We start from the raw sequence: 23968 nt of genomic DNA, 5'->3' as shown, positions 1-23968 counted from the left end.
ATCGCTAAATTTTGCGACTGTTTAGAACCGTCGCTAAATGGCAAACACCGTCGCTAATATTAGCGACAGTTTATAAACCGTCGCAGTTTCGAAATTTTGGAATTTTATTTAAGGTGGTACATTGCACGCTACAGATAATTGTATTAACAGCGTGCATATGTATACCGCAGATAATAGTATTAACAGCGTGCACATGTTCGCCGCGGATAATCTTGAACTTTCAACGGCTTGCATCTTTGCAGCATGCAATGTGCGCTGCGAAAATGAATTTGCGCGCTGCGAAAAACCATTTTTGTAGTAGTGAAAAGAGAGAGAAAAACAAAGAAAAATTCATCACGGTTTTTTTTTTTTCAGGAACCTCTACTATTCAACTTGGTTCTTTCAGTGATTCAGGGATGACTGAATTTCTTGTCTGTTTTTTTCTATGTTGAAAATACCAGTTTGAATAGTAGAGCTTTCTTTTATTTTATTTTCTCAAAAAAAAGATTAATTCGATGATAAAAACGATTGTATTTCGAAGGTAATTATTCTATAGATATAAGATATAATTTCATATTTAAAAACTTAAAATTTTTTTAAGTAATAATAATAAGAAACATAATAAAGTTCGTGCATAATATCTCTAGAGTAGGTTCTTGTGAGACGGTCTCACGAATCTTTATCTGTGAGACGCGTCAACCCTATCGATATTTACAATAAAAAATAATACTATTAGCATAAAGAATAATATTTTTTATTTTTAATTGATGACCCAAATAAGATAGATGTCTCCGAAAATAAGACTCGTGAGACTGTTTCACACGAATTTTTGTCATATCTCGGAAAATAAGACTCGTGAGACTGTTTCACATAAATTAATAATATAAATATATTGTAAAATATAATATGTTAACTTTTTACGTGTTTTCTTAATGAAATATTTAAATATAATGTCTAAATTAATTAAACAAAGAAAATACCAAAATTTCGAAATCGCGACGGTTTGTAAACCGTCGCTAATATTTGCGACGTTCGCAAATTCAATTTTAGCGACTGTTTGTACAAACCGTCGCGGATTTGATTTTAGTGACGGTTTTTGAAATATATTTTGTCGCTAAAAATTCCGTCGCGCAGCCATGGCTCCACCTGTGCAGCGTCTGCGCTTCGTAAGCGCGGATTGCATTAGTTTTGCAACACTTTTTTTTTAAAATGAGTTTTGAAATTAATTTTAAAATTTAAATTATTTTTTAAGAAAAAAAACTACCCTTCATAGAGTTGTATCATACTGAACTAAATTGGTGACCAGACTAGTTGGGCTTTTCATGCGCAGTCTCTGATGTATACCATATACCGAACTTCCGGCCCTTGTTCATTTGTTCGACATGATTCTCAACAGGACTCTTTGATTCAGAAGAATTAGACTCAGATTCAACCCACTTACTCTTACTCTATTCCGCCACCAACACCTTATGATCTCTTTTATTCTTGAATGACTTTTTGCATTTCTTTAATCTCTTCTTCTTATCATGAGATCTCATGTTCTTATTATTTGACCTCTTGCCACCCTTGTTCGATTTGGCATAGTCTCCTATGAAGTGGTTAGTTCTCGTGCAATTGTAACATGCATTGTTCTCATTAGTGGACTCCTTGTGATGATTTGTCCTGCCAGAGCTCTTGAAGTTTCCCCGATTCTTCATCAGAAACTTCACAAATTTAATGACATTGAATCATTAATACTTAGTTTTTTAGCAGACTTCTCTTTGGAAACTGATGGTTCGATTGTTGCAGCAACTAGTGCTTTGGTTATTTTCGAAGTGGATCATCATCAGTCTTAGATTCCAAATCAAACTCATAAGCTTTAACGAAATAAACAGGTACATCAGATAGTGCGAATGAAATCTTACATTTTTAACGAAATAAAAAGATGAAAGGTACAAAGGATATTCATCGGGCTTTTTAACAGTTTACAGCATATTGTAAAAGGTTAATAAAATAAGGTAAAAAAAAAGATTTAGCAAACTAATGTGTCACGCCTCTTGAAGAGGCGTGACTTTCAATTTTTTTTTTTTTAAAAACAAGTCACGCCATCTGAGATGGCTCAGATGGCGTGACTTGCTGACTTAATTTTTTTTTTTTTGAAAATGCAAGTCATGCCATCTGAGATTGCGTGACTTGCTTATTTTATTTTTTTAAAAGCAAGTCTCGCCATCTCCAATGGCGAGACTTGCTTCATTTTAATTTTTTTTTTAAAGTAACGCCTATTTAATAGGTGTGACTTACTGAATTTTTTTAAAATAATTGTTGGACGTTTGTGGTAAAGACCTCTGTCATGTGAAAGACAGACGATCCCTACACTCAATAATGCATGCATCTTTCTTTTCTTTTACAAAGAAGACGATAAAAAAAAATTGAATTAAAATTTGCGTGTTAAAGTGATGTGATGTAACACTGATCAGTACTAACATGGTGTGTTTTTTATTTAAAAAATTTCTTATATATGTTTGCCCTCGTTTCAAATGTATTATTCTTGTGCTTTTATCATTCTTCATTTCTCTGTATTTAAAATCGTTATTCTTCATTCATGTGGAATTTCGTTCGACGTTTGATCAAGTAATTGCAGCACATGAGGTCTGTATGTTTTAAATTAAGTTTATCCTTCAATGTTTGATTAAAACCGTTAATTTAGTTATTTGTGATTATATATTTGCAGATAAAATTTTGATTTTGAACTTCTATTTGAGATAAGCGTTGATATAAATTAATTTACTTGACTATTCGAATATAAATTATGAATTTATCATAATCTTACGTTTTTGAGTTTATGATTAAAATGTTTAATTATGTTTATATGTATTATTAGTTATTCTTATTATTTTATATTATGCAAATGATAATAACAATACTTATTGTTGTTGTTTTATAGGTAGTATAAAAAGAGTTTGAGTGACACATTAGTTTGATAAATTTTTTTTTAACCTTATTTTATTAAACTTTTACAAATTGTGCTGTAAACGGTTAAAAAGCCTGATATCGTCAGCTAGGATATGATCCTTAAAAATTCTTCTGTATAATCTTCAGAGTCTGTCCAATAAGTTGCTAACTGATTCAGTTCTGAAATGTTATACGGTGGACCATATGAATCAATGGCCTTCAACTGTATTAACTCTATCTTCTTTATTCAATTCTATTACAGTAAAAACTCGAATCACTTTTTTTATTATATTATCATCAATACATGAAAAATTCTTTTACATTATTTTATATATACATCCGTTATATTACCATGTGTTTCTTCTCTTGTTATTTTATTGTTGTCACAAAATTATTTATTAATATACTCTGGTATGACTCAGACTTAATGTTTTTTCTTTGTTTTATTTTTATTTTTCGCTACAAATACAAATACTTTGGTGTTAGATTGACTATATCTAAAAATAAATTTTATATTTATTATAATTAAAAATTATATAACTTGAAAATTTGGAAAACGTTTAAAACTAATAATTAGATATGCATGTTTCAGTTGTATAATTTTATCATTAATTTTATTTTAAAAATTAGACAAACTGAAAAAATAATCAATTCGTGAATCGTGCATTGAACAATATACGCTGTTCTGAATTTCTAATAGCAATTATTAATTGTCTTATCAATTTTTTTTAAAAAATGAGTAAAATAGTCATTTTTGAGATATAACTCAAAACACAAAATTATTTATTAATATACTCTGGTATGACTCAGACTTAATGTTTTTTCTTTGTTTTATTTTTATTTTTCGCTACAAATACAAATACTTTGGTGTTAGATTGACTATATCTAAAAATAAATTTTATATTTATTATAATTAAAAATTATATAACTTGAAAATTTGGAAAACGTTTAAAACTAATAATTAGATATGCATGTTTCAGTTGTATAATTTTATCATTAATTTTATTTTAAAAATTAGACAAACTGAAAAAATAATCAATTCGTGAATCGTGCATTGAACAATATACGCTGTTCTGAATTTCTAATAGCAATTATTAATTGTCTTATCAATTTTTTTTAAAAAATGAGTAAAATAGTCATTTTTGAGATATAACTCAATAATGCATGCATCTTTCTTTTCTTTTACAAAGAAGACGATAAAAAAAAATTGAATTAAAATTTGCGTGTTAAAGTGATGTGATGTAACACTGATCAGTACTAACATGGTGTGTTTTTTATTTAAAAAATTTCTTATATATGTTTGCCATCGTTTCAAATGTATTATTCTTGTGCTTTTATCATTCTTCATTTCTCTGTATTTAAAATCGTTATTCTTCATTCATGTGGAATTTCGTTCGACGTTTGATCAAGTAATTGCAGCACATGAGGTCTGTATGTTTTAAATTAAGTTTATCCTTCAATGTTTGATTAAAACCGTTAATTTAGTTATTTGTGATTATATATTTGCAGATAAAATTTTGATTTTGAACTTCTATTTGAGATAAGCGTTGATATAAATTAATTTACTTGACTATTCGAATATAAATTATGAATTTATCATAATCTTACGTTTTTGAATTTATGATTAAAATGTTTAATTATGTTTATATGTATCATTAGTTATTCTTATTATTTTATATTATGCAAATGATAATAACAATACTTATTGTTGTTGTTTTATAGGTAGTATAAAAAGAGTTTGAGTGACACATTAGTTTGATAAATTTTTTTTTAACCTTATTTTATTAAACTTTTACAAATTGTGCTGTAAACGGTTAAAAAGCCTGATATCGTCAGCTAGGATATGATCCTTAAAAATTCTTCTGTATAATCTTCAGAGTCTGTCCAATAAGTTGCTAACTGATTCAGTTCTGAAATGTTATACGGTGGACCTTATGAATCAATGGCCTTCAACTGTATTAACTCTATCTTCTTTATTCAATTCTATTACAGTAAAAACTCGAATCACTTTTTTTATTATATTATCATCAATACATGAAAAATTCTTTTACATTATTTTATATATACATCCGTTATATTACCATGTGTTTCTTCTCTTGTTATTTTATTGTTGTCACAAAATTATTTATTAATATACTCTGGTATGACTCAGACTTAATGTTTTTTCTTTGTTTTATTTTTATTTTTCGCTACAAATACAAATACTTTGGTGTTAGATTGACTATATCTAAAAATAAATTTTATATTTATTATAATTAAAAATTATATAACTTGAAAATTTGGAAAACGTTTAAAACTAATAATTAGATATGCATGTTTCAGTTGTATAATTTTATCATTAATTTTATTTTAAAAATTAGACAAACTGAAAAAATAATCAATTCGTGAATCGTGCATTGAACAATATACGCTGTTCTGAATTTCTAATAGCAATTATTAATTGTCTTATCAATTTTTTTAAAAAATGAGTAAAATAGTCATTTTTGAGATATAACTCAAAACACAAAATTATTTATTAATATACTCTGGTATGACTCAGACTTAATGTTTTTTCTTTGTTTTATTTTTATTTTTCGCTACAAATACAAATACTTTGGTGTTAGATTGACTATATCTAAAAATAAATTTTATATTTATTATAATTAAAAATTATATAACTTGAAAATTTGGAAAACGTTTAAAACTAATAATTAGATATGCATGTTTCAGTTGTATAATTTTATCATTAATTTTATTTTAAAAATTAGACAAACTGAAAAAATAATCAATTCGTGAATCGTGCATTGAACAATATACGCTGTTCTGAATTTCTAATAGCAATTATTAATTGTCTTATCAATTTTTTTTAAAAAATGAGTAAAATAGTCATTTTTGAGATATAACTCAATAATGCATGCATCTTTCTTTTCTTTTACAAAGAAGACGATAAAAAAAAATTGAATTAAAATTTGCGTGTTAAAGTGATGTGATGTAACACTGATCAGTACTAACATGGTGTGTTTTTTATTTAAAAAATTTCTTATATATGTTTGCCCTCGTTTCAAATGTATTATTCTTGTGCTTTTATCATTCTTCATTTCTCTGTATTTAAAATCGTTATTCTTCATTCATGTGGAATTTCGTTCGACGTTTGATCAAGTAATTGCAGCACATGAGGTCTGTATGTTTTAAATTAAGTTTATCCTTCAATGTTTGATTAAAACCGTTAATTTAGTTATTTGTGATTATATATTTGCAGATAAAATTTTGATTTTGAACTTCTATTTGAGATAAGCGTTGATATAAATTAATTTACTTGACTATTCGAATATAAATTATGAATTTATCATAATCTTACGTTTTTGAATTTATGATTAAAATGTTTAATTATGTTTATATGTATCATTAGTTATTCTTATTATTTTATATTATGCAAATGATAATAACAATACTTATTGTTGTTGTTTTATAGGTAGTATAAAAAGAGTTTGAGTGACACATTAGTTTGATAAATTTTTTTTTAACCTTATTTTATTAAACTTTTACAAATTGTGCTGTAAACGGTTAAAAAGCCTGATATCGTCAGCTAGGATATGATCCTTAAAAATTCTTCTGTATAATCTTCAGAGTCTGTCCAATAAGTTGCTAACTGATTCAGTTCTGAAATGTTATACGGTGGACCTTATGAATCAATGGCCTTCAACTGTATTAACTCTATCTTCTTTATTCAATTCTATTACAGTAAAAACTCGAATCACTTTTTTTATTATATTATCATCAATACATGAAAAATTCTTTTACATTATTTTATATATACATCCGTTATATTACCATGTGTTTCTTCTCTTGTTATTTTATTGTTGTCACAAAATTATTTATTAATATACTCTGGTATGACTCAGACTTAATGTTTTTTCTTTGTTTTATTTTTATTTTTCGCTACAAATACAAATACTTTGGTGTTAGATTGACTATATCTAAAAATAAATTTTATATTTATTATAATTAAAAATTATATAACTTGAAAATTTGGAAAACGTTTAAAACTAATAATTAGATATGCATGTTTCAGTTGTATAATTTTATCATTAATTTTATTTTAAAAATTAGACAAACTGAAAAAATAATCAATTCGTGAATCGTGCATTGAACAATATACGCTGTTCTGAATTTCTAATAGCAATTATTAATTGTCTTATCAATTTTTTTTAAAAAATGAGTAAAATAGTCATTTTTGAGATATAACTCAAAACACAAAATAGATGTTATTGACATTTGTAAAAATAAAATAAAATAAAAACATACAATTAGAAATTTTCAATATCAAATTTTATTGACTGAAATAAAATGTAATGTTAAATTTTGTTTACCTAAATTACCAGTTACTATGTCTATGATATCAAATTGAAAAAATAATAAATAATATAATTCTTTTTTGTAATTAGACGATAATATATATTTTTTTAAATAAAGTTATTTTATCTTTAAAATAATGGGTTCATATAGAAAGATAAATATTATATTTTACTTTATTTTCAATCTAATATTATTTTTTACGTTTATTTCAATCTAGTTAAAAAAATATATCATACTTGAAATATAAATTTTTTTGGGACCATTTGAAGTATTTCTAAGATTTCTATTATCAAAATCGCGCTAGAAGGGTCGAATCAAATGCCAACATATTTTTCTTTGAAAGAAAGGTTCAAATGCGGTCACGGACTCTTGCTTGGCGATGGTATGTATTAGGGATGTAAACGAACCAAACCGTTTGTGAGCTATTCGAAACTCGATTCGATAAAAGCTCGTTTGAGCTCGTTTAATGAGGCTCGTTAAGATAAACAAACCAAACTCAAGCTTTACAGTATTCGGTTCGTTAGCTCGTGAACATGTTCGTTGGTAAGTTAATGAATAATCTTTTAGATGAAAAATAATAGTTTTGATATGTGATTTATTAATTTTGCATATTATTTATGAAATATATAGAAAAATCTATTAAATTTATTTATTATAATAAATTTAAAATTTTAAATAAGAATAATATATATATTTTTAAATATATAATTTACTTTTTAATTAATTTAATGAAAATTTAAATGTATAATTCATATTTATTAAGCTTGTTTAGGCTTGAATAAGCTCGTGAGCCATGCATATATTCGTTAAATAAAGCTCAAGCTCGGCTCGATTATAAACGAACCAAGCTCAAACATTCAAGAGTTCGACTCGACTCGACTCGATTACATTCCTAGTACGTATGGACGTGCATGCTCTTAAAAGGGGTTAAGTCGATGCTATATGTGGGGGCGTTGTCCCCACATGGTTTGGATGGACAAGATACACAAACATATGTGATTTAAAAAAAATTACTAGACCCCATGTATATGTGGCTAAATTTGGGCTCTTGATTCTATCATGAAAGTAGTACCCCTATTTGTAGGATGAAACCCTTAAAAGGTGGATAAATTTTTGCTCCAATTTTATAGGCATGCCTCCTCTTTTAAATATTATAAAATTATAAATCTAGTTACGATTTTAGTTATATATGTTATCAATTTCAATTTTAGAATTTTTTCCTAATTTTAATCTTTTATCTATGTAGTATTGATGTATCTAGTATCACATAAAGACTTTCAGGTTCATTTCACCCTGTATTGTGAGGCACTGCCCCATGAGGTGATCAAAGGCCCAGATTTACACACATATACCCCATGAAGTGATCAAAGACCTAAATTTAATCACCATGTAAAATCAATGGCTGAGATCCTGTGAGGGCACTGCTCCCACAGGTAGCATCGACATTACCAGACTTTCATGTGAAAAGACTAACACCACGATTAAATTTTCAAAATTGTCAAAATCATTCTTATAAGATATCAGACTAAAATCTCAAAATGCTAAATATTAGAGATCGGAAAAAGTAAATTTCCTTATTTTATATATAATAGATGAAATTGCAGTTCATTACGTATATAGAGTGTAGAAATTTCATGTTAAACATATGATCTTTTCTCATGTGGTAATTTTATTTTCAATTTGATATCTCATAGATGAGCTCATTATCTCTGGCTCATTCTTAGCCCAAATGGAAGACGAGTTCATCACGGGCTCATATATTCTTCTATAAATATCATGTTCGTGTATATAACTCATTCATTCACGATATTATTTTTCATCAGCACCCTTAGTTGTTCCTTTTTATATCTTCAGTCTCTGAGTTGAGTGTCACGCCCCGAAACTCGGGACTTGACACCGGCGTCGTTTACAATCACACAATTGAAACAACAAGCCTTCTCGCAGCACAGTGTAAACCGAACCAGTTTATATCATAAATTCAAACGAAATAAACAATTGTCTTTTACATCCGAAAATCAACAAATGACAGAATTAAGTGCGAAAACGTCTTACAACTTATTAAATCATAAATTCGAACTATACTACTACTAGTACGGGTCGCGTGGATCACCATCCCCAAAACTGTTCGGACTCTTCGTCCTCAACCTGTTCTTCGGACGACTTATCTGGGAAGGTTGTAAGGGGTGAGTATTTGGGAATACTCAGCAAGTGGGGGATATCGAGCACAATATAAATCAACATGTAAAATTTCGAATTAATCATATGACTTGCATAACATTTTCGTACCACATGCATAAACATATATCAAGCACTGCAATTTATCGACCTTCTATGGTTTACTGACGTCAGTCCCTCATTTTTACTCCTCTAAGGGGGCGAGGCCGTATAGCGGTTATATCCCCCACCGCGTAAGGGTACGTCATGGTTGGGATTCCCACCCATATACGGTTGACTCCTCACAGTGCGTTTAAAATCGTATAACAATGCAAGAAAGGTAGAAAGAAGATTGTACTCGACTATTTATTTTCTTTTAAAATTGAAAACATGCATACTCGAATCTGAAATTTTAAAGTTTGAAAATAGCCCACTTACAGTATATATTGATTGCTAAAACGTGGGTACTCGGCTTCAGGATTTGGATCGCTACTCGTTCTTCGATCGGGCGGTGCCTCGGCTTAAATTTTTGGACGGTTTAGAGACGATTTTTCAGCAGGGTTTCGCCTTGGTTTTCAGCTCAAATTTCGAGAATTTGAAGGGTGGGGAATGAGTGGGGTGATGGGGTATTTATAGGTGGAGGGAAGGGTGTTAAATATGGTGTTCAAATCATACCATAATTTGCATAATCTCTCAATATTTGACTCTCATTCCCTTGCCATAGATGTTGATTCATCTTCCATATTTCGAAAATATATCTACTTAAGTTAGGAGATTCACACTCTAATCCAATGGTCTAGATTAATTCGAAAAATCTAGGTTACCCGATCCAACGGCTGTGGTGCAATGTCTTGATGATTCTTGTCCAAGTTAACCAAGCATATAATCCTCACCAATCTTGGCATTTATCCTAGGGAAATTTTCGAAATTCTTGTATCATATTATACCTTAATTCTTCAACTTATGTAATATTCAACTCTTGCAAGAAAATCTCCTTCCTAATTTTCGAAAATTGTATGCTTAATCACAATATATCACTATAATATTGCATGTCCAATAGTATCTCCACATATCCCATAAAATATTCTCCCATGCACAAAATAAAATCTCATGCTAACATTTTCTTACAATTATTTAATTATAATGTGGATAAAATCCGGTCCTCACATCCCTCCCTCCTTATGAGAAGTTTCGTCCTCGAAACTTGAGTCGGCTTGGTCTCCAAACAGATAAGGATATTCCTTTCGCATCTTCTCTTCAACTTCCCAAGTTGCTTCTCTCTCTGTGTGGTTAGACCACTGCACTTTGACGTAGGGAATGATACGTCGCCTAAGCACTTGTTCCTTGGTGTCCACAATTCTGATAGGAACTTCTTCGTATTTCAGTTCTTTTCCCAAGTTTCCTTCCATTATGAGTGGTTCTACTTCCAGGATGTGGCTTGGGTCTGGGACGTATCTCCTTAGTTGAGAAACATGGAATACGTTGTGGATCCTTGACATGTTCGGTGGCAATGCCAGTCTGCATGCTAGTGTGCCCACTTTTTCCAAGATTTCAAAGGGTCCAACATAGCGAGGGTTCAGTTTTCCGGCCTTACTGAATCGGACAACTCCTCTCATAGGCGAGACTTTCACATACGCCTTCTCGCCCACGTTGAACTCTACCGGCCTTCTTTTCAGATCTGCCCAGCTCTTTTGTCGGTCCTGAGCTGCTTTGAGTTTCTCTCGGACAATTTTAACCTTGTCTACTGTCATCTGTACTAGCTCGGGTCCCACTATAGCTTTCTCTCCCACTTCATCCCAGTAAAGTGGTGATCGACATTTTCTGCCATACAGGGCTTCGTATGGAGCCATTCCGATGCTGCTGTGATAGCTGTTGTTGTAAGCAAACTCAATTAGGGGTAAATGAGTGCTCCAGTTGCTATTGAATTCCAGAGCGCATGCTCGCAGCATATCCTCTAAAGTTTGTATGGTCCTCTCCGTTTGCCCATCGGTTTGGGGGTGATAGGCAGTACTTAGGGTTACTTTCGTCCCCATGGCCTCTTGAAAGCTCTTCCAAAAGCGCGAGACGAACCTCGGATCTCTATCAGATAAGATGCTCACTGGTACTCCATGAAGTCTGACAATGTTGTCCATATACAGTGAAGCCAACTTGTCGAGATTGTAATTCATGCGGACGGGTAGGAAGTGTGCAGTCTTGGTGAGTCTGTCCACGATTACCCATATACCGTCGTGGCTTTGCCTAGACTTTGGCAATCCTACCACGAAATCCATGGAGATATGCTCCCATTTCCACTCGGGGATTTCCAAAGGTTGCAGTAATCCTCCAGGTCGCTGATGTTCTGCTTTGACCTGCTGGCATACCTGACATCTAGAGACGAATTCAGCTACATCTCTCTTCATGCCATTCCACCAGAAGCTATTCTTGAGATCCCTGTACATCTTCGTACTGCCTGGATGGACTGAGAATTTTGACTTGTGCGCTTCTGTCATTATCTCTCGGCGAAGGTTATCACTGTCTGGCACACACAGTCTTCCTTTCATCCATAAGATTCCCTTGTCATCAATTTGATGATCCTGAGACTTCCCTTCTCTGACCTGCTCCTTAATTTTAGTCAGTACCGGGTCTTGATCTTGGTTTAACTTGACGGTCTCCTGCAGACATGGCCGGGCCGAGAGGGAAGCTAGAGTCATTTTTCCTGGGCCCTTCCGACTTAGCGCATCAGCCACTTTGTTTGCTTTACCCGGATGGTAACTGATGGTCAAGTCATAATCTTTCAGAAGTTCGATCCATCGCCTTTGCCTCATATTAAGTTCCTTTTGGGTGAACAAGTACTTGAGGCTCTGATGGTCTGTGAAGATTTCACATTTAGCACCATAGAGATAGTGCCTCCAAATCTTTAAGGCGAAGACAACCGCTGCTAGTTCCAGGTCATGAGTAGGATAATTCTGCTCGTGCGGTTTCAACTGTCTAGACGCATAGGCGATCACTCTTCCTTCTTGCATTAGTACGCATCCTAGACCGTCCTTAGAGGCGTCACTGTAAATCGTGAAATCCTTATTCTCTGCGGGCAAGATCAGCACTGGTGTGGATGCGAGTTTCTCTTTCAGCGTCTGGAAACTTTTCTCGCAATCCTCACTCCAGGTGAATTTTGAATTTTTCTGTGTGAGCTTCGTCAGTGGCACGGCTATCGAGGAGAACCCTTCAACGAATTTTCGGTAATATCCTGCCAATCCAAGAAAGCTTCTGATATCAGTGGCGTTCTTCGGTCTCGGCCACTCTGTAATTGCCTCTACTTTCCTTGGATCCACTGACACTCCTGTTCTCGAGATCACGTGTCCTAGAAATGACACACTTCTTAGCCAGAATTCACACTTGCTAAACTTAGCATAGAGCTTATTCTCTCTTAAGATTTGCAGAGCAAGGTGAAGGTGCTCTTCGTGGCTTGCCTCGTCAGGAGAATAGACGAGAATGTCGTCGATGAATACCACTGTGAACTGATCCAGAAATGGCTTGAATACTCTGTTCATAAGGTCCATGAATGCTGCTGGTGCGTTGGTCAGACCAAAGGGCATCACTGTGAATTCGTAGTGCCCGTATCTGGTTCGAAAGGCTGTCTTGGGAATATCTTCAGCCCTGACCTTTAACTGATGATAACCAGTCCTCAGGTCCAGTTTAGAAAAGACGGCGTGTAGTGACCCGTTCCAGAATCACCTACTAATTGAAAACTAAGCATGCAATTAACTTAATAATTACTAATCAGAGATAATAGCGGAAAAGTCAACAAAATAATGGTTATACAACCCAATCGAAGTCTAGAACAACTCAAAATAAGGTAAAGAATATCTGGTACAACCATATCGAATCAAATGATACCGAAACTAAACCAACCGGCTACTCAACGTCCTCCTCCTGCTCCTCCGGAACCATCCAACCTGAGACCTGCCCCGAGGGAATGGGGTGTCCAAGATAAACAAAACCGAGGACGTGAGCGATAAGAACGCCCAGTACAAAAGTATGAGTATACAGACCTATATGAAATGCACATGCTATGATCATGATACCGGGGTAGTCAAGAAACAGGAATCACAAAAGGATCTCAACAATGCTCAGTCTAGAGGCGCCAAGTGGATAGTGCCGCGCGGTCCAACCTCTGGGTCACTGCATCCACTACAAGACAGACGTGGACCTAAAATGTCCCGGACCACCGAAGCCCTCCCGACCCGTCGGCCACTGTGTACTCTCGGTGTCCATGCGTCCACAAGACAGGGCTGAGCGGCCCCAAGATATAGCTTATCTCGAAAGAGATACAGCTCAACAGCAAAGGCTATCTCGAAGGAGATACGGCTCAACATGAAATGCAACGTGCAGTAATAAACGTGACATAATAGCATGCATCATATGACATATATCAATGCACCACATAATCATGCAACACATATATGAATGTATACTCAACCAGGATATCTCGGATAGTACTTTCGTACCTCTATCACAGCAATCCTAATCCACTGGAACAACCAGACAACAGGTCTAATCCAAGCCTATTCATCAAGTGAAAACCATCACTAAACTTATCTACCAGACTTAACTAGATAATCCTGAGATAAATACTGATAAAATTCCAAACCTTCGTCCGTCGCTAGCCCGCTGATGCCGCTAGCTCCCAACTAGAGCACAGCTCTGCTACAAGACCAGCAGCTCCCCGCTAGTGCCCAAATCTCGGAACAAGACTAGAACCTGTCAGAAACGACTGAAATGCTATGGAACTCTCTGAATTGGCGAGTCAAAATGAGGAAATCCGACCACTATTTATAGGCCATGTTCGGATCCTCCGAACACCACTTCGGAACGTCCGAACGCTACGTGTCCACTGGCTCTTGACAGCTCATGATCGGATCCTCCGATCATACACTTCGGACCGTCCGAACATGCACGTGTCCAGCTGCTCTTGACACCTCATGATCGGATCCACCGAACCTACACTTCGGAACGTCCGAACTCCCACGTGTCGATCAACTCTTGACACCTAATGATCGGATCCTCCGATCTCACTTCGGACCTTCCGAACTCTTCGGTGCTTCCGAACCATCTTCGGACCTTCCGATCATGATTAATCACCATTAATCCGTTAATTACCCAATTCGGCATTCGGGCTACTACATTCTCCCCCCCTTAAAAGATTTCGTCCTCGAAATCAGGCTTAGAGAATGAACAAAACGAAATAACAACATCGCTATTATATCTCAATTGTTGTTGAATACAACTGATATCTCGATTACAATTGAAAAACACAAACATATACAAAGCAAAACTCAAAAGAGCTCTGGATGTTCTGAACGCATACGACTCTCTAACTCCCAAGTGGCTTCTTCAGTGCCTCTGCGCTGCCACTGTACTAAGACAAGAGGAATGATCTTATTCCGCAACACCTTGTCTTTGCGATCGAGAATCTGAACTGGTCGCTCCACGTAAGACAAATCTGATTCAAGTTGAACTTCAGAGGGATGCAAGATGTGAGACTCATCTGCTACGTATCGTCTCAACAAAGATACGTGGAACACATCATGAATACCGGACAAATACGGAGGTAATGCTAACCTGTAAGCTAAATCTCCCACACATTCTAGAATCTCAAAAGGACCAATGAATCTCGGAGATAGCTTACCCTTGAGACCAAATCTCAAAATCCTGCGAAAAGGCGAAACTCGGAGAAACACTTTCTCACCTGGCTGAAAATAAAGAGGTCGCCGCTTGGTGTTCGCATAACTAGCCTGTCGATCCTGGGCAATCTTAATCCTCTTCTTGATTACTGCAACTTTATCAATAGCCTGCTGGACTAACTCCGGTCCCTCAACATGTCGTTCACCAACTTCGTCCCAGAATAAAGGAGTACGACAACGTCGCCCATACAACGCCTCAAATGGTGCCATACCAATACTACGATGGTAGCTGTTGTTGTACGCGAACTCAATCAAAGGCAAATGATCCTGCCAAGCGGGTCCGAAATCCATAACACAGGCTCGCAACATATCCTCAAGCGTACGGATAGTCCTCTCTGACTGACCGTCAGTCTCCGGATGATAAGCAGTACTCAGACTCAGTGTAGTACCCAAAACTGACTGGAAACTACCCCAAAACCGTGAGGTAAAACGAGGATCTCTGTCACTGACAATACTGACAGGCACTCCATGCAAACGTACAATCTCCTGAATGTACAATCGAGCCATACGATCGAAAGTGAAATCCCGGTTATAAGACAGAAAATGAGCAGACTTGGTGAGTCGATCCACCACTACCCAAATAGCGTCACTATTCCTCGACGATAATGGCAAGTGAGTAATGAAATCCATCGCGATATGCTCCCACTTCCATTCAGGAATAGGTAGATTCAACAATAATCCTCCAGGTCGACGGTGCTCTGCCTTAACCTGTTGACAAACAAGACACTTGGAAACAAACTGATAAACACTGCGCTTCATCCCTTTCCACCAAAATCGTGTCCTCAAGTCTTTATACATCTTATTACTTCCTGGATGAATACTCAACTTACTTCGATGAGCATGAGATAAGATCTCCTCCCTCAAATTATCATCTTCTGGTACTACAACTCGATTAGACAAACACAGAAGACCATTAGACTGATAATGGAAACTGCTATCTCCACCCGCTAACCGAGCTAATCTCTGAGTCTTGAGATCAGACATCTGAGCATCTCGAATCCGAGCGAACAAGGCTGGCTCAGATAAAATGGTAGCAACACGAATGCTCTCCATACCTTTCCGATGTTTGAAATTAAATCCCAACGAACAACAATCCTGAATAGTACTAATCATAGCACTGGTCTGAAGTGCAGAAACTCTCACTTTGCGACTAAGAGCATCAGCTGTGAGATTTGCAGATCCTGGATGGTACTTGATCTTGCAGTCATAATCTTTCAGCAAATCCATCCAACGACGTTGCCTCATGTTCAACTCAGCCTGAGTGAACAGATATTTCAGACTCTTATGATCAGTAAAGATTTCAAACTTAACCCCGTACAAGTAATGACGCCAAATCTTCAGCGCGAACACAATAGCTGCCAACTCTAGATCATGAGTAGGATACTTCTCCTCGTGAGATTTCAGCTGTCTGGAAGCATAAGCAATCACATGACCGTTTTGCGTCAACACACACCCTAAGCCTTGAGAAGAGGCATCGGTGTAAACACTGAAACCATCAGATCCTGACGGTAACGCCAAAACAGGTGCAGAAGTCAGAAGTCGACGAAGCTCTCTGAAACTATCTTCGCACTCAGATGACCACTCAAATGGAACATCCTTCCGAGTAAGTTGCGTCAAAGGTCTAGCTACCTGGGAGAAATTCACGATGAAGCGACGATAATACCCTGCTAGACCTAGAAAACTACGGATCTCAGCCACCGTCGTAGGTCGTGACCAATTTAGCACTGCCTCAATCTTGCTGGGATCCACAGAAATTCCTTCCTTGGAAATCACATGACCAAGGAATACTACACGATCAATCCAGAACTCGCACTTACTCAGCTTAGCATACAATTGCTTCTCGCGAAGAATCTGCAACACAATCCTCAAGTGCTGGACATGCTCTTCCACACTATGAGAATAGATCAAGATATCGTCAATGAAAACCACCACAAACTGATCCAGAAAATCTCGGAAGACTCGGTTCATCAGATTCATGAACACCGCTGGCGCATTCGTCAATCCGAATGGCATAACTAGAAACTCGTAATGCCCATAACGAGTACGAAATGCAGTCTTGGAAATATCATCATCTCTGACTCTCATCTGATGATAACCTGATCGCAAGTCGATCTTGGAGTAAACAGAAGTACCCTGAAGCTGATCGAACAAGTCATCAATACGGGGTAATGGGTACTTGTTTTTGATCGTCACCCGATTCAGCTGGCGATAATCAATGCACAACCGCATCGATCCATCCTTCTTCTTGACAAACAAGACTGGAGCTCCCCAAGGCGAAACACTCGGGCGAATATAACCTTTATCAAGAAGATCCTGCAATTGCTGCTTCAGCTCTCTCATCTCTGACGGAGCCAGACGATAGGGGGCACGAGAAATCGGTGCAGTCCCTGGCATTAATTCAATGCCAAACTCCACCTCTCTAACCGGAGGAAAACCAGGAATCTCTTCTGGAAATACATCAGGAAATTCACAAACCACTGGAATATCCTCTATACCAACACTACCTGTGGACGTATCAATTGTATAGATGAGGTAGCCTTCCCCGCCCGCCTCTAAAGCACGACAGGCTTTCAGAGCAGATACTACTGGCATCGGAGGTCGCGCTCCCTCACCATAGAAAAACCAACTAGAGCTCTCAGTCGTACGAAACTGAACAAGCTTCTGGTAACAATCCACAGTAGCTCGGTAGGTAGTCAAAATGTCTATACCCAAAATACAATCAAAATCTTCCATCTCCAGAATCATAAGATTCGCAGTCAACTCGTTACCCTCAAAATCTAAAGGACAACCCATCACTAGACGCTTGGCTAAAACCGAATGACCCATCGGGGTAGAAACAGAAAGAATGACATCTAGAGAAACATGCGGTAACTTATGACGTTTAACGAATCGTGCAGAAATGAATGAATGAGATGCTCCGGTATCTATAAGAACAAAAGCAGGAATACCGCATAAACAAAAAGTACCTGCTATGACTCTCTCGGTCTCGTCTGCAGCCTGATCCTGGTTCAACGCAAAAACTTGACCTTGGGCACGAGGTCGAAGATTCGAACTACCCACTGCCTGACCCTGCCTCCTCTGCTGAACAGTCGCCTGAGATCCAGAACCAGATCCTGCTCCACCTCGCAACTGAGGACAATTCTTCTTAATATGCCCCATCTCTCCGCACTGATAACAAGCTCCTGCGGCTACTCGGCATTGCTCCGATGGATGGTTCTTCCCACAATGCGCACAAGACTCCTTCTTCTTACCAAAGCGGAAAACACCGCTAGATCGAGATCTAGATCCAGAAGAAGACGAACCAGATTTCTTGAACGACTGAGATCGAGGCCTCAAAGTACTCGGAGGTCTAGAAGAAAGAATAGCCCTACCACGCTGGAGACTGATCTCTGCTTGACGACACCGGTTCACCAACCCATCGTACGAAGTAGGATTATCACAGACAGTGACTCGATCAAAGATCTCCTGATTAAGGCCCTGGAGGAAATGATCATACTTGGCCTCAGAACTGCCACTGATATGAGGAGCGAAGGGTAATAACTCAAAGAATTTCTGCTGATACTCATCAACAGACATACTCCCCTGCTTCAGGTTCAAGAGCTCAATCGTCTTGGCCTGGCGAAGGGCTGGAGGAAAGTACAGCTGCATGAACGCTGCACGGAAATCGGCCCAAGTCGCTCTACCCTGAGACTGAACTATCGGCGCAGAAGTCGATCGCCACCACCTGCGAGCACGGCCCTCAAGAAGAAAACTAAGGGTCTCCATCTTCTGCTCATCGGTGCACTGGAATGCGCGGAAACAACTCTCCATGCGCTCTAACCAATCCTCCGCATCATCGGGAGTCTCACCGCCAACTAAAGGCTTAGGCCCCATCTGCATGAAACGATGCATATCGAAACGCCTAGGACCATCCCGACGATGACGATGCTCATGGTGACGCCTAAGATCATCCTGGTCACCCCATCGACCTACACTCCCCTGACTACTCCCGTCATCAAAATGGTCAGCCATCGCTACAAGATAGAATAGGGAAAAATGGTCAACGGAAATCCCAAAACAAAATCTATATCCCAAAATCATACGCATGCTCTGATACCATAAATGTAGTGACCCGTTCCAGAATCACCTACTAATTGAAAACTAAGCATGCAATTAACTTAATAATTACTAATCAGAGATAATAGCGGAAAAGTCAACAAAATAATGGTTATACAACCCAATCGAAGTCTAGAACAACTCAAAATAAGGTAAAGAATATCTGGTACAACCATATCGAATCAAATGATACCGAAACTAAACCAACCGGCTACTCAACGTCCTCCTCCTGCTCCTCCGGAACCATCCAACCTGAGACCTGCCCCGAGGGAATGGGGTGTCCAAGATAAACAAAACCGAGGACGTGAGCGATAAGAACGCCCAGTACAAAAGTATGAGTATACAGACCTATATGAAATGCACATGCTATGATCATGATACCGGGGTAGTCAAGAAACAGGAATCACAAAAGGATCTCAACAATGCTCAGTCTAGAGGCGCCAAGTGGATAGTGCCGCGCGGTCCAACCTCTGGGTCACTGCATCCACTACAAGACAGACGTGGACCTAAAATGTCCCGGACCACCGAAGCCCTCCCGACCCGTCGGCCACTGTGTACTCTCGGTGTCCATGCGTCCACAAGACAGGGCTGAGCGGCCCCAAGATATAGCTTATCTCGAAAGAGATACAGCTCAACAGCAAAGGCTATCTCGAAGGAGATACGGCTCAACATGAAATGCAACGTGCAGTAATAAACGTGACATAATAGCATGCATCATATGACATATATCAATGCACCACATAATCATGCAACACATATATGAATGTATACTCAACCAGGATATCTCGGATAGTACTTTCGTACCTCTATCACAGCAATCCTAATCCACTGGAACAACCAGACAACAGGTCTAATCCAAGCCTATTCATCAAGTGAAAACCATCACTAAACTTATCTACCAGACTTAACTAGATAATCCTGAGATAAATACTGATAAAATTCCAAACCTTCGTCCGTCGCTAGCCCGCTGATGCCGCTAGCTCCCAACTAGAGCACAGCTCTGCTACAAGACCAGCAGCTCCCCGCTAGTGCCCAAATCTCGGAACAAGACTAGAACCTGTCAGAAACGACTGAAATGCTATGGAACTCTCTGAATTGGCGAGTCAAAATGAGGAAATCCGACCACTATTTATAGGCCATGTTCGGATCCTCCGAACACCACTTCGGAACGTCCGAACGCTACGTGTCCACTGGCTCTTGACAGCTCATGATCGGATCCTCCGATCATACACTTCGGACCGTCCGAACATGCACGTGTCCAGCTGCTCTTGACACCTCATGATCGGATCCACCGAACCTACACTTCGGAACGTCCGAACTCCCACGTGTCGATCAACTCTTGACACCTAATGATCGGATCCTCCGATCTCACTTCGGACCTTCCGAACTCTTCGGTGCTTCCGAACCATCTTCGGACCTTCCGATCATGATTAATCACCATTAATCCGTTAATTACCCAATTCGGCATTCGGGCTACTACACGGCGGCTCCTTTAAGCTGATCGAACAGATCGTCTATCCGAGGTAGAGGGTACCTGTTCTTGATTGTGATCTTGTTCAATTCCCTGTAGTCGATGCATAATCTCATACTACCGTCCTTCTTCTTTACGAAGAGTACTGGAGCTCCCCACGGGGACACACTTGGTTGAATCTGCCTTTTATCTAGCAATTCTTGGAGTTGTTCCTTCAGCTCCTTGAGTTCGGCTGGTGCCATTCTGTATGGTGCCTTAGAGATTGGTGCCGCACCGGGAACCAGGTTGATCTCGAACTCCACCTCGCGGTCCGGGACTGTCCCTGAGAGTTCTTCTGGAAAAACATCGGGGAACTCTCTCACTATCGGGATGTCTTCCAGTTTCAGCTCGACTTCTTCTGTTACCTCACTGATCATTGCTAGGTAGATATCTTCTCCGGATTTCATGGCTTTCCAAGCTTGAGAGGCTGACAATAGTGATTTACGTCCCTTGGATTTACCGTGAAACACGACTTCTTCCTGATTTGGGGTTCGGAGTTTGACTTCCTTTCCCTTACAATCTACTATTGCACTGTTTCTCGCTAACCAATCCATCCCTAAGATGATGTCGAAATCGACCATGATCAACTGTATCAAGTCGGCGCTAAAAGTCTGATTATTAATACTGATCTCACAATCTCTGTAAATCTCCTCAGTTTCTATAGCTCTACTCGTAGGTGTGGCTATTCGGAATGGTTCGGTTAGCTTATCAGGCCTACGTCCTAACTTCTTAGCAAATCTCTTAGACATAAAGGAATGGGTAGCACCGCAGTCAAATAATGCATAGGCAGGTACTGATTGAATTAGAATGGTACCTGACACGACTTCAGTTGCGTCATCAGCCTCTTCCTGAGTCATGGCAAAGATCCTAGCATTGGGTTTATCCTCTTTTGGTTTACTAGGGCCTGCTCCCGGATTTGGCCCAGTTCCTCTGTTTGGCCCTGCTGGTCGGTTGGCAGCGGTAGGACATTCTGCAATTCGGTGCCCCGCTTTCCCACATCCAAAACACACACCACTTGCCCTTCGGCATTCCCCCGAGTGCTTGAAGCCACATGTTGAGCATGGCTTGAGTCTTTGGTAGTTATTGGCAGGGAATTTCCCTGAGGGAGGTCCACCTGATTGATTGGGCCTCTTGAACACTGGTTTTCCCTGGGAAGGCTGGCTGACAGGGGGTCGCTTGTTCCTGTTTTCCCCTTCTCTCCGACGAATATCAGCTTCGGCTCGGATAGCCGCCCCCATCAAGTCTGAAAAGTTGGTAGGTTGGTAGACTGCCAGAGCGGATTGGATTCTGCTGTTCAACCCCTTCTTAAATCGGTGTAATTTCAGAACTTCATCCGCCATAATTGCAGGAGCATAAGAACCCAGGGCATTGAACTGAGAGGTGTATTCCACTACTGACATATCTGGGGCCTGACTGAGATTCTCAAACTCACTTAACTTCTGCAGTCTAACTTCTGCCGGGTAGTACTGTTTCAGAAATGTTTCTCGGAAGATACGCCATGTGATTGGCCCCGCAGCGGTCATGGCTGGCGAGGCTGCTTCCCACCATTTAGCTGCCTTGTCTTCCAGGAAAGGTACTACCACGTCCACCTTTAGGGCATCTGGGACTTCCAATAGTCTTAACTGAGTTTCCACACTCTTTAGCCAGTTCTGGCTAACTTCAGGATCGGCAGCGCCACTGAAAGTTGGGCACCTATTCTTGCGCAAAGACTCATAATGAAACTTGACCCCATGCTGTGGTGGAGGTGGGGGCTGCTGATTAGCATTGGGGTTCACCAACCCCTGAAGTGTAGTTGCCACGATCGTGGCTATAGCCATTAAGTCTGCCTGGTTGAGGTTGAACTGGGGTGGAGGCCCGTTGCCTTCTTCATTAGTGTTGTCGTTGTTGTTGTTGTTGTTAGCATAACGGGGGTTGCGGTTCTGTCTCGGTGGTCTACCGGCCATTTCCTACAAGTTAAACGCTTCTAAGAATTTGTTGTATAAATCAACAAGATTGAATAGATAAGTTATTGAAAATAAGCAACAAGATTGAATAGATAAGTTAAACGCTTCTAAGAATTATGCTGGAACAACTGAGTAAATAAGCAAACATAATTTGAATATCAAAGCACGACTGAGATAAATAATAATCATACTTTATTAATTTTTGAATTCGAAGAAACAACTGACTGAACAAATTGTACTGAATGGAAATAAGTACTGCTGACTGAAAATAAAATAGCAACAATGGAAGGATAAACTCCTAGTAATAAGGAAAAGTCACTAAGATGATCTAATCGTCTAACTCTCCATCTCCTACTGCAGCTATCGGCTCATCTATCTCAATAGGCTCCTCTTCTTCTGGCTCTTCCTCCGGCTCTTCCTCCGGCTCTTCCTCCTGCAGTACCTCAACCATGTGAGTAAGATTGGCGTTTTCTGTACTGAGCTGTGCGTTTGCTGCGTTGAGCTGGGCCACCTGCATCTTCCACTCATGAGCATTTGCCTCTGCCTCGTCCAACAGATCTACGGTACTCTGGTAGCGTAGCTCGTAACCCTCCTTATTTTCCTTGATCTTATTCTTTAGAGCTTCAGCTTGCTGGACCAAGCGCTGGTTCACATATAATGTCACGCCCCGAAACTCGGGACTTGACACCGGCGTCGTTTACAATCACACAATTGAAACAACAAGCCTTCTCGCAGCACAGTGTAAACCGAACCAGTTTATATCATAAATTCAAACGAAATAAACAATTGTCTTTTACATCCGAAAATCAACAAATGACAGAATTAAGTGCGAAAACGTCTTACAACTTATTAAATCATAAATTCGAACTATACTACTACTAGTACGGGTCGCGTGGATCACCATCCCCAAAACTGTTCGGACTCTTCGTCCTCAACCTGTTCTTCGCACGACTTATCTGGGAAGGTTGTAAGGGGTGAGTATTTGGGAATACTCAGCAAGTGGGGGATATCGAGCACAATATAAATCAACATGTAAAATTTCGAATTAATCATATGACTTGCATAACATTTTCGTACCACATGCATAAACATATATCAAGCACTGCAATTTATCGACCTTCTATGGTTTACTGACGTCAGTCCCTCATTTTTACTCCTCTAAGGGGGCGAGGCCGTATAGCGGTTATATCCCCCACCGCGTAAGGGTACGTCATGGTTGGGATTCCCACCCATATACGGTTGACTCCTCACAGTGCGTTTAAAATCGTATAACAATGCAAGAAAGGTAGAAAGAAGATTGT

The 23968-nt window shown here is 38.3% G+C and overlaps 1 protein-coding gene across 1 annotated transcript; it reads right to left on the bottom strand.

Moving 5' to 3' along the window:
* Positions 1 to 1427: 1427 nt before the first annotated feature.
* LOC140815608 (uncharacterized) lies at positions 1428 to 22667 on the bottom strand. Its single transcript, XM_073174684.1, has 4 exons — positions 20853 to 22667; positions 12312 to 13043; positions 11760 to 12239; positions 1428 to 1682 (listed from the first exon to the last, which is right to left on the bottom strand). Exons 1-4 carry the CDS (start codon positions 22665 to 22667, stop codon positions 1428 to 1430), a joined length of 3282 nt encoding a protein of 1093 aa, XP_073030785.1.
* Positions 22668 to 23968: the final 1301 nt, after the last annotated feature.

Source organism: Primulina eburnea, chromosome 15 (assembly GCF_022965805.1).
Source record: "Primulina eburnea isolate SZY01 chromosome 15, ASM2296580v1, whole genome shotgun sequence".
In the NCBI taxonomy this organism is placed as follows: domain Eukaryota; kingdom Viridiplantae; phylum Streptophyta; class Magnoliopsida; order Lamiales; family Gesneriaceae; genus Primulina; species Primulina eburnea.
Note: the sequence above shows the minus strand (reverse complement) of the source record. Positions and strands in the feature narration are given on the sequence as shown.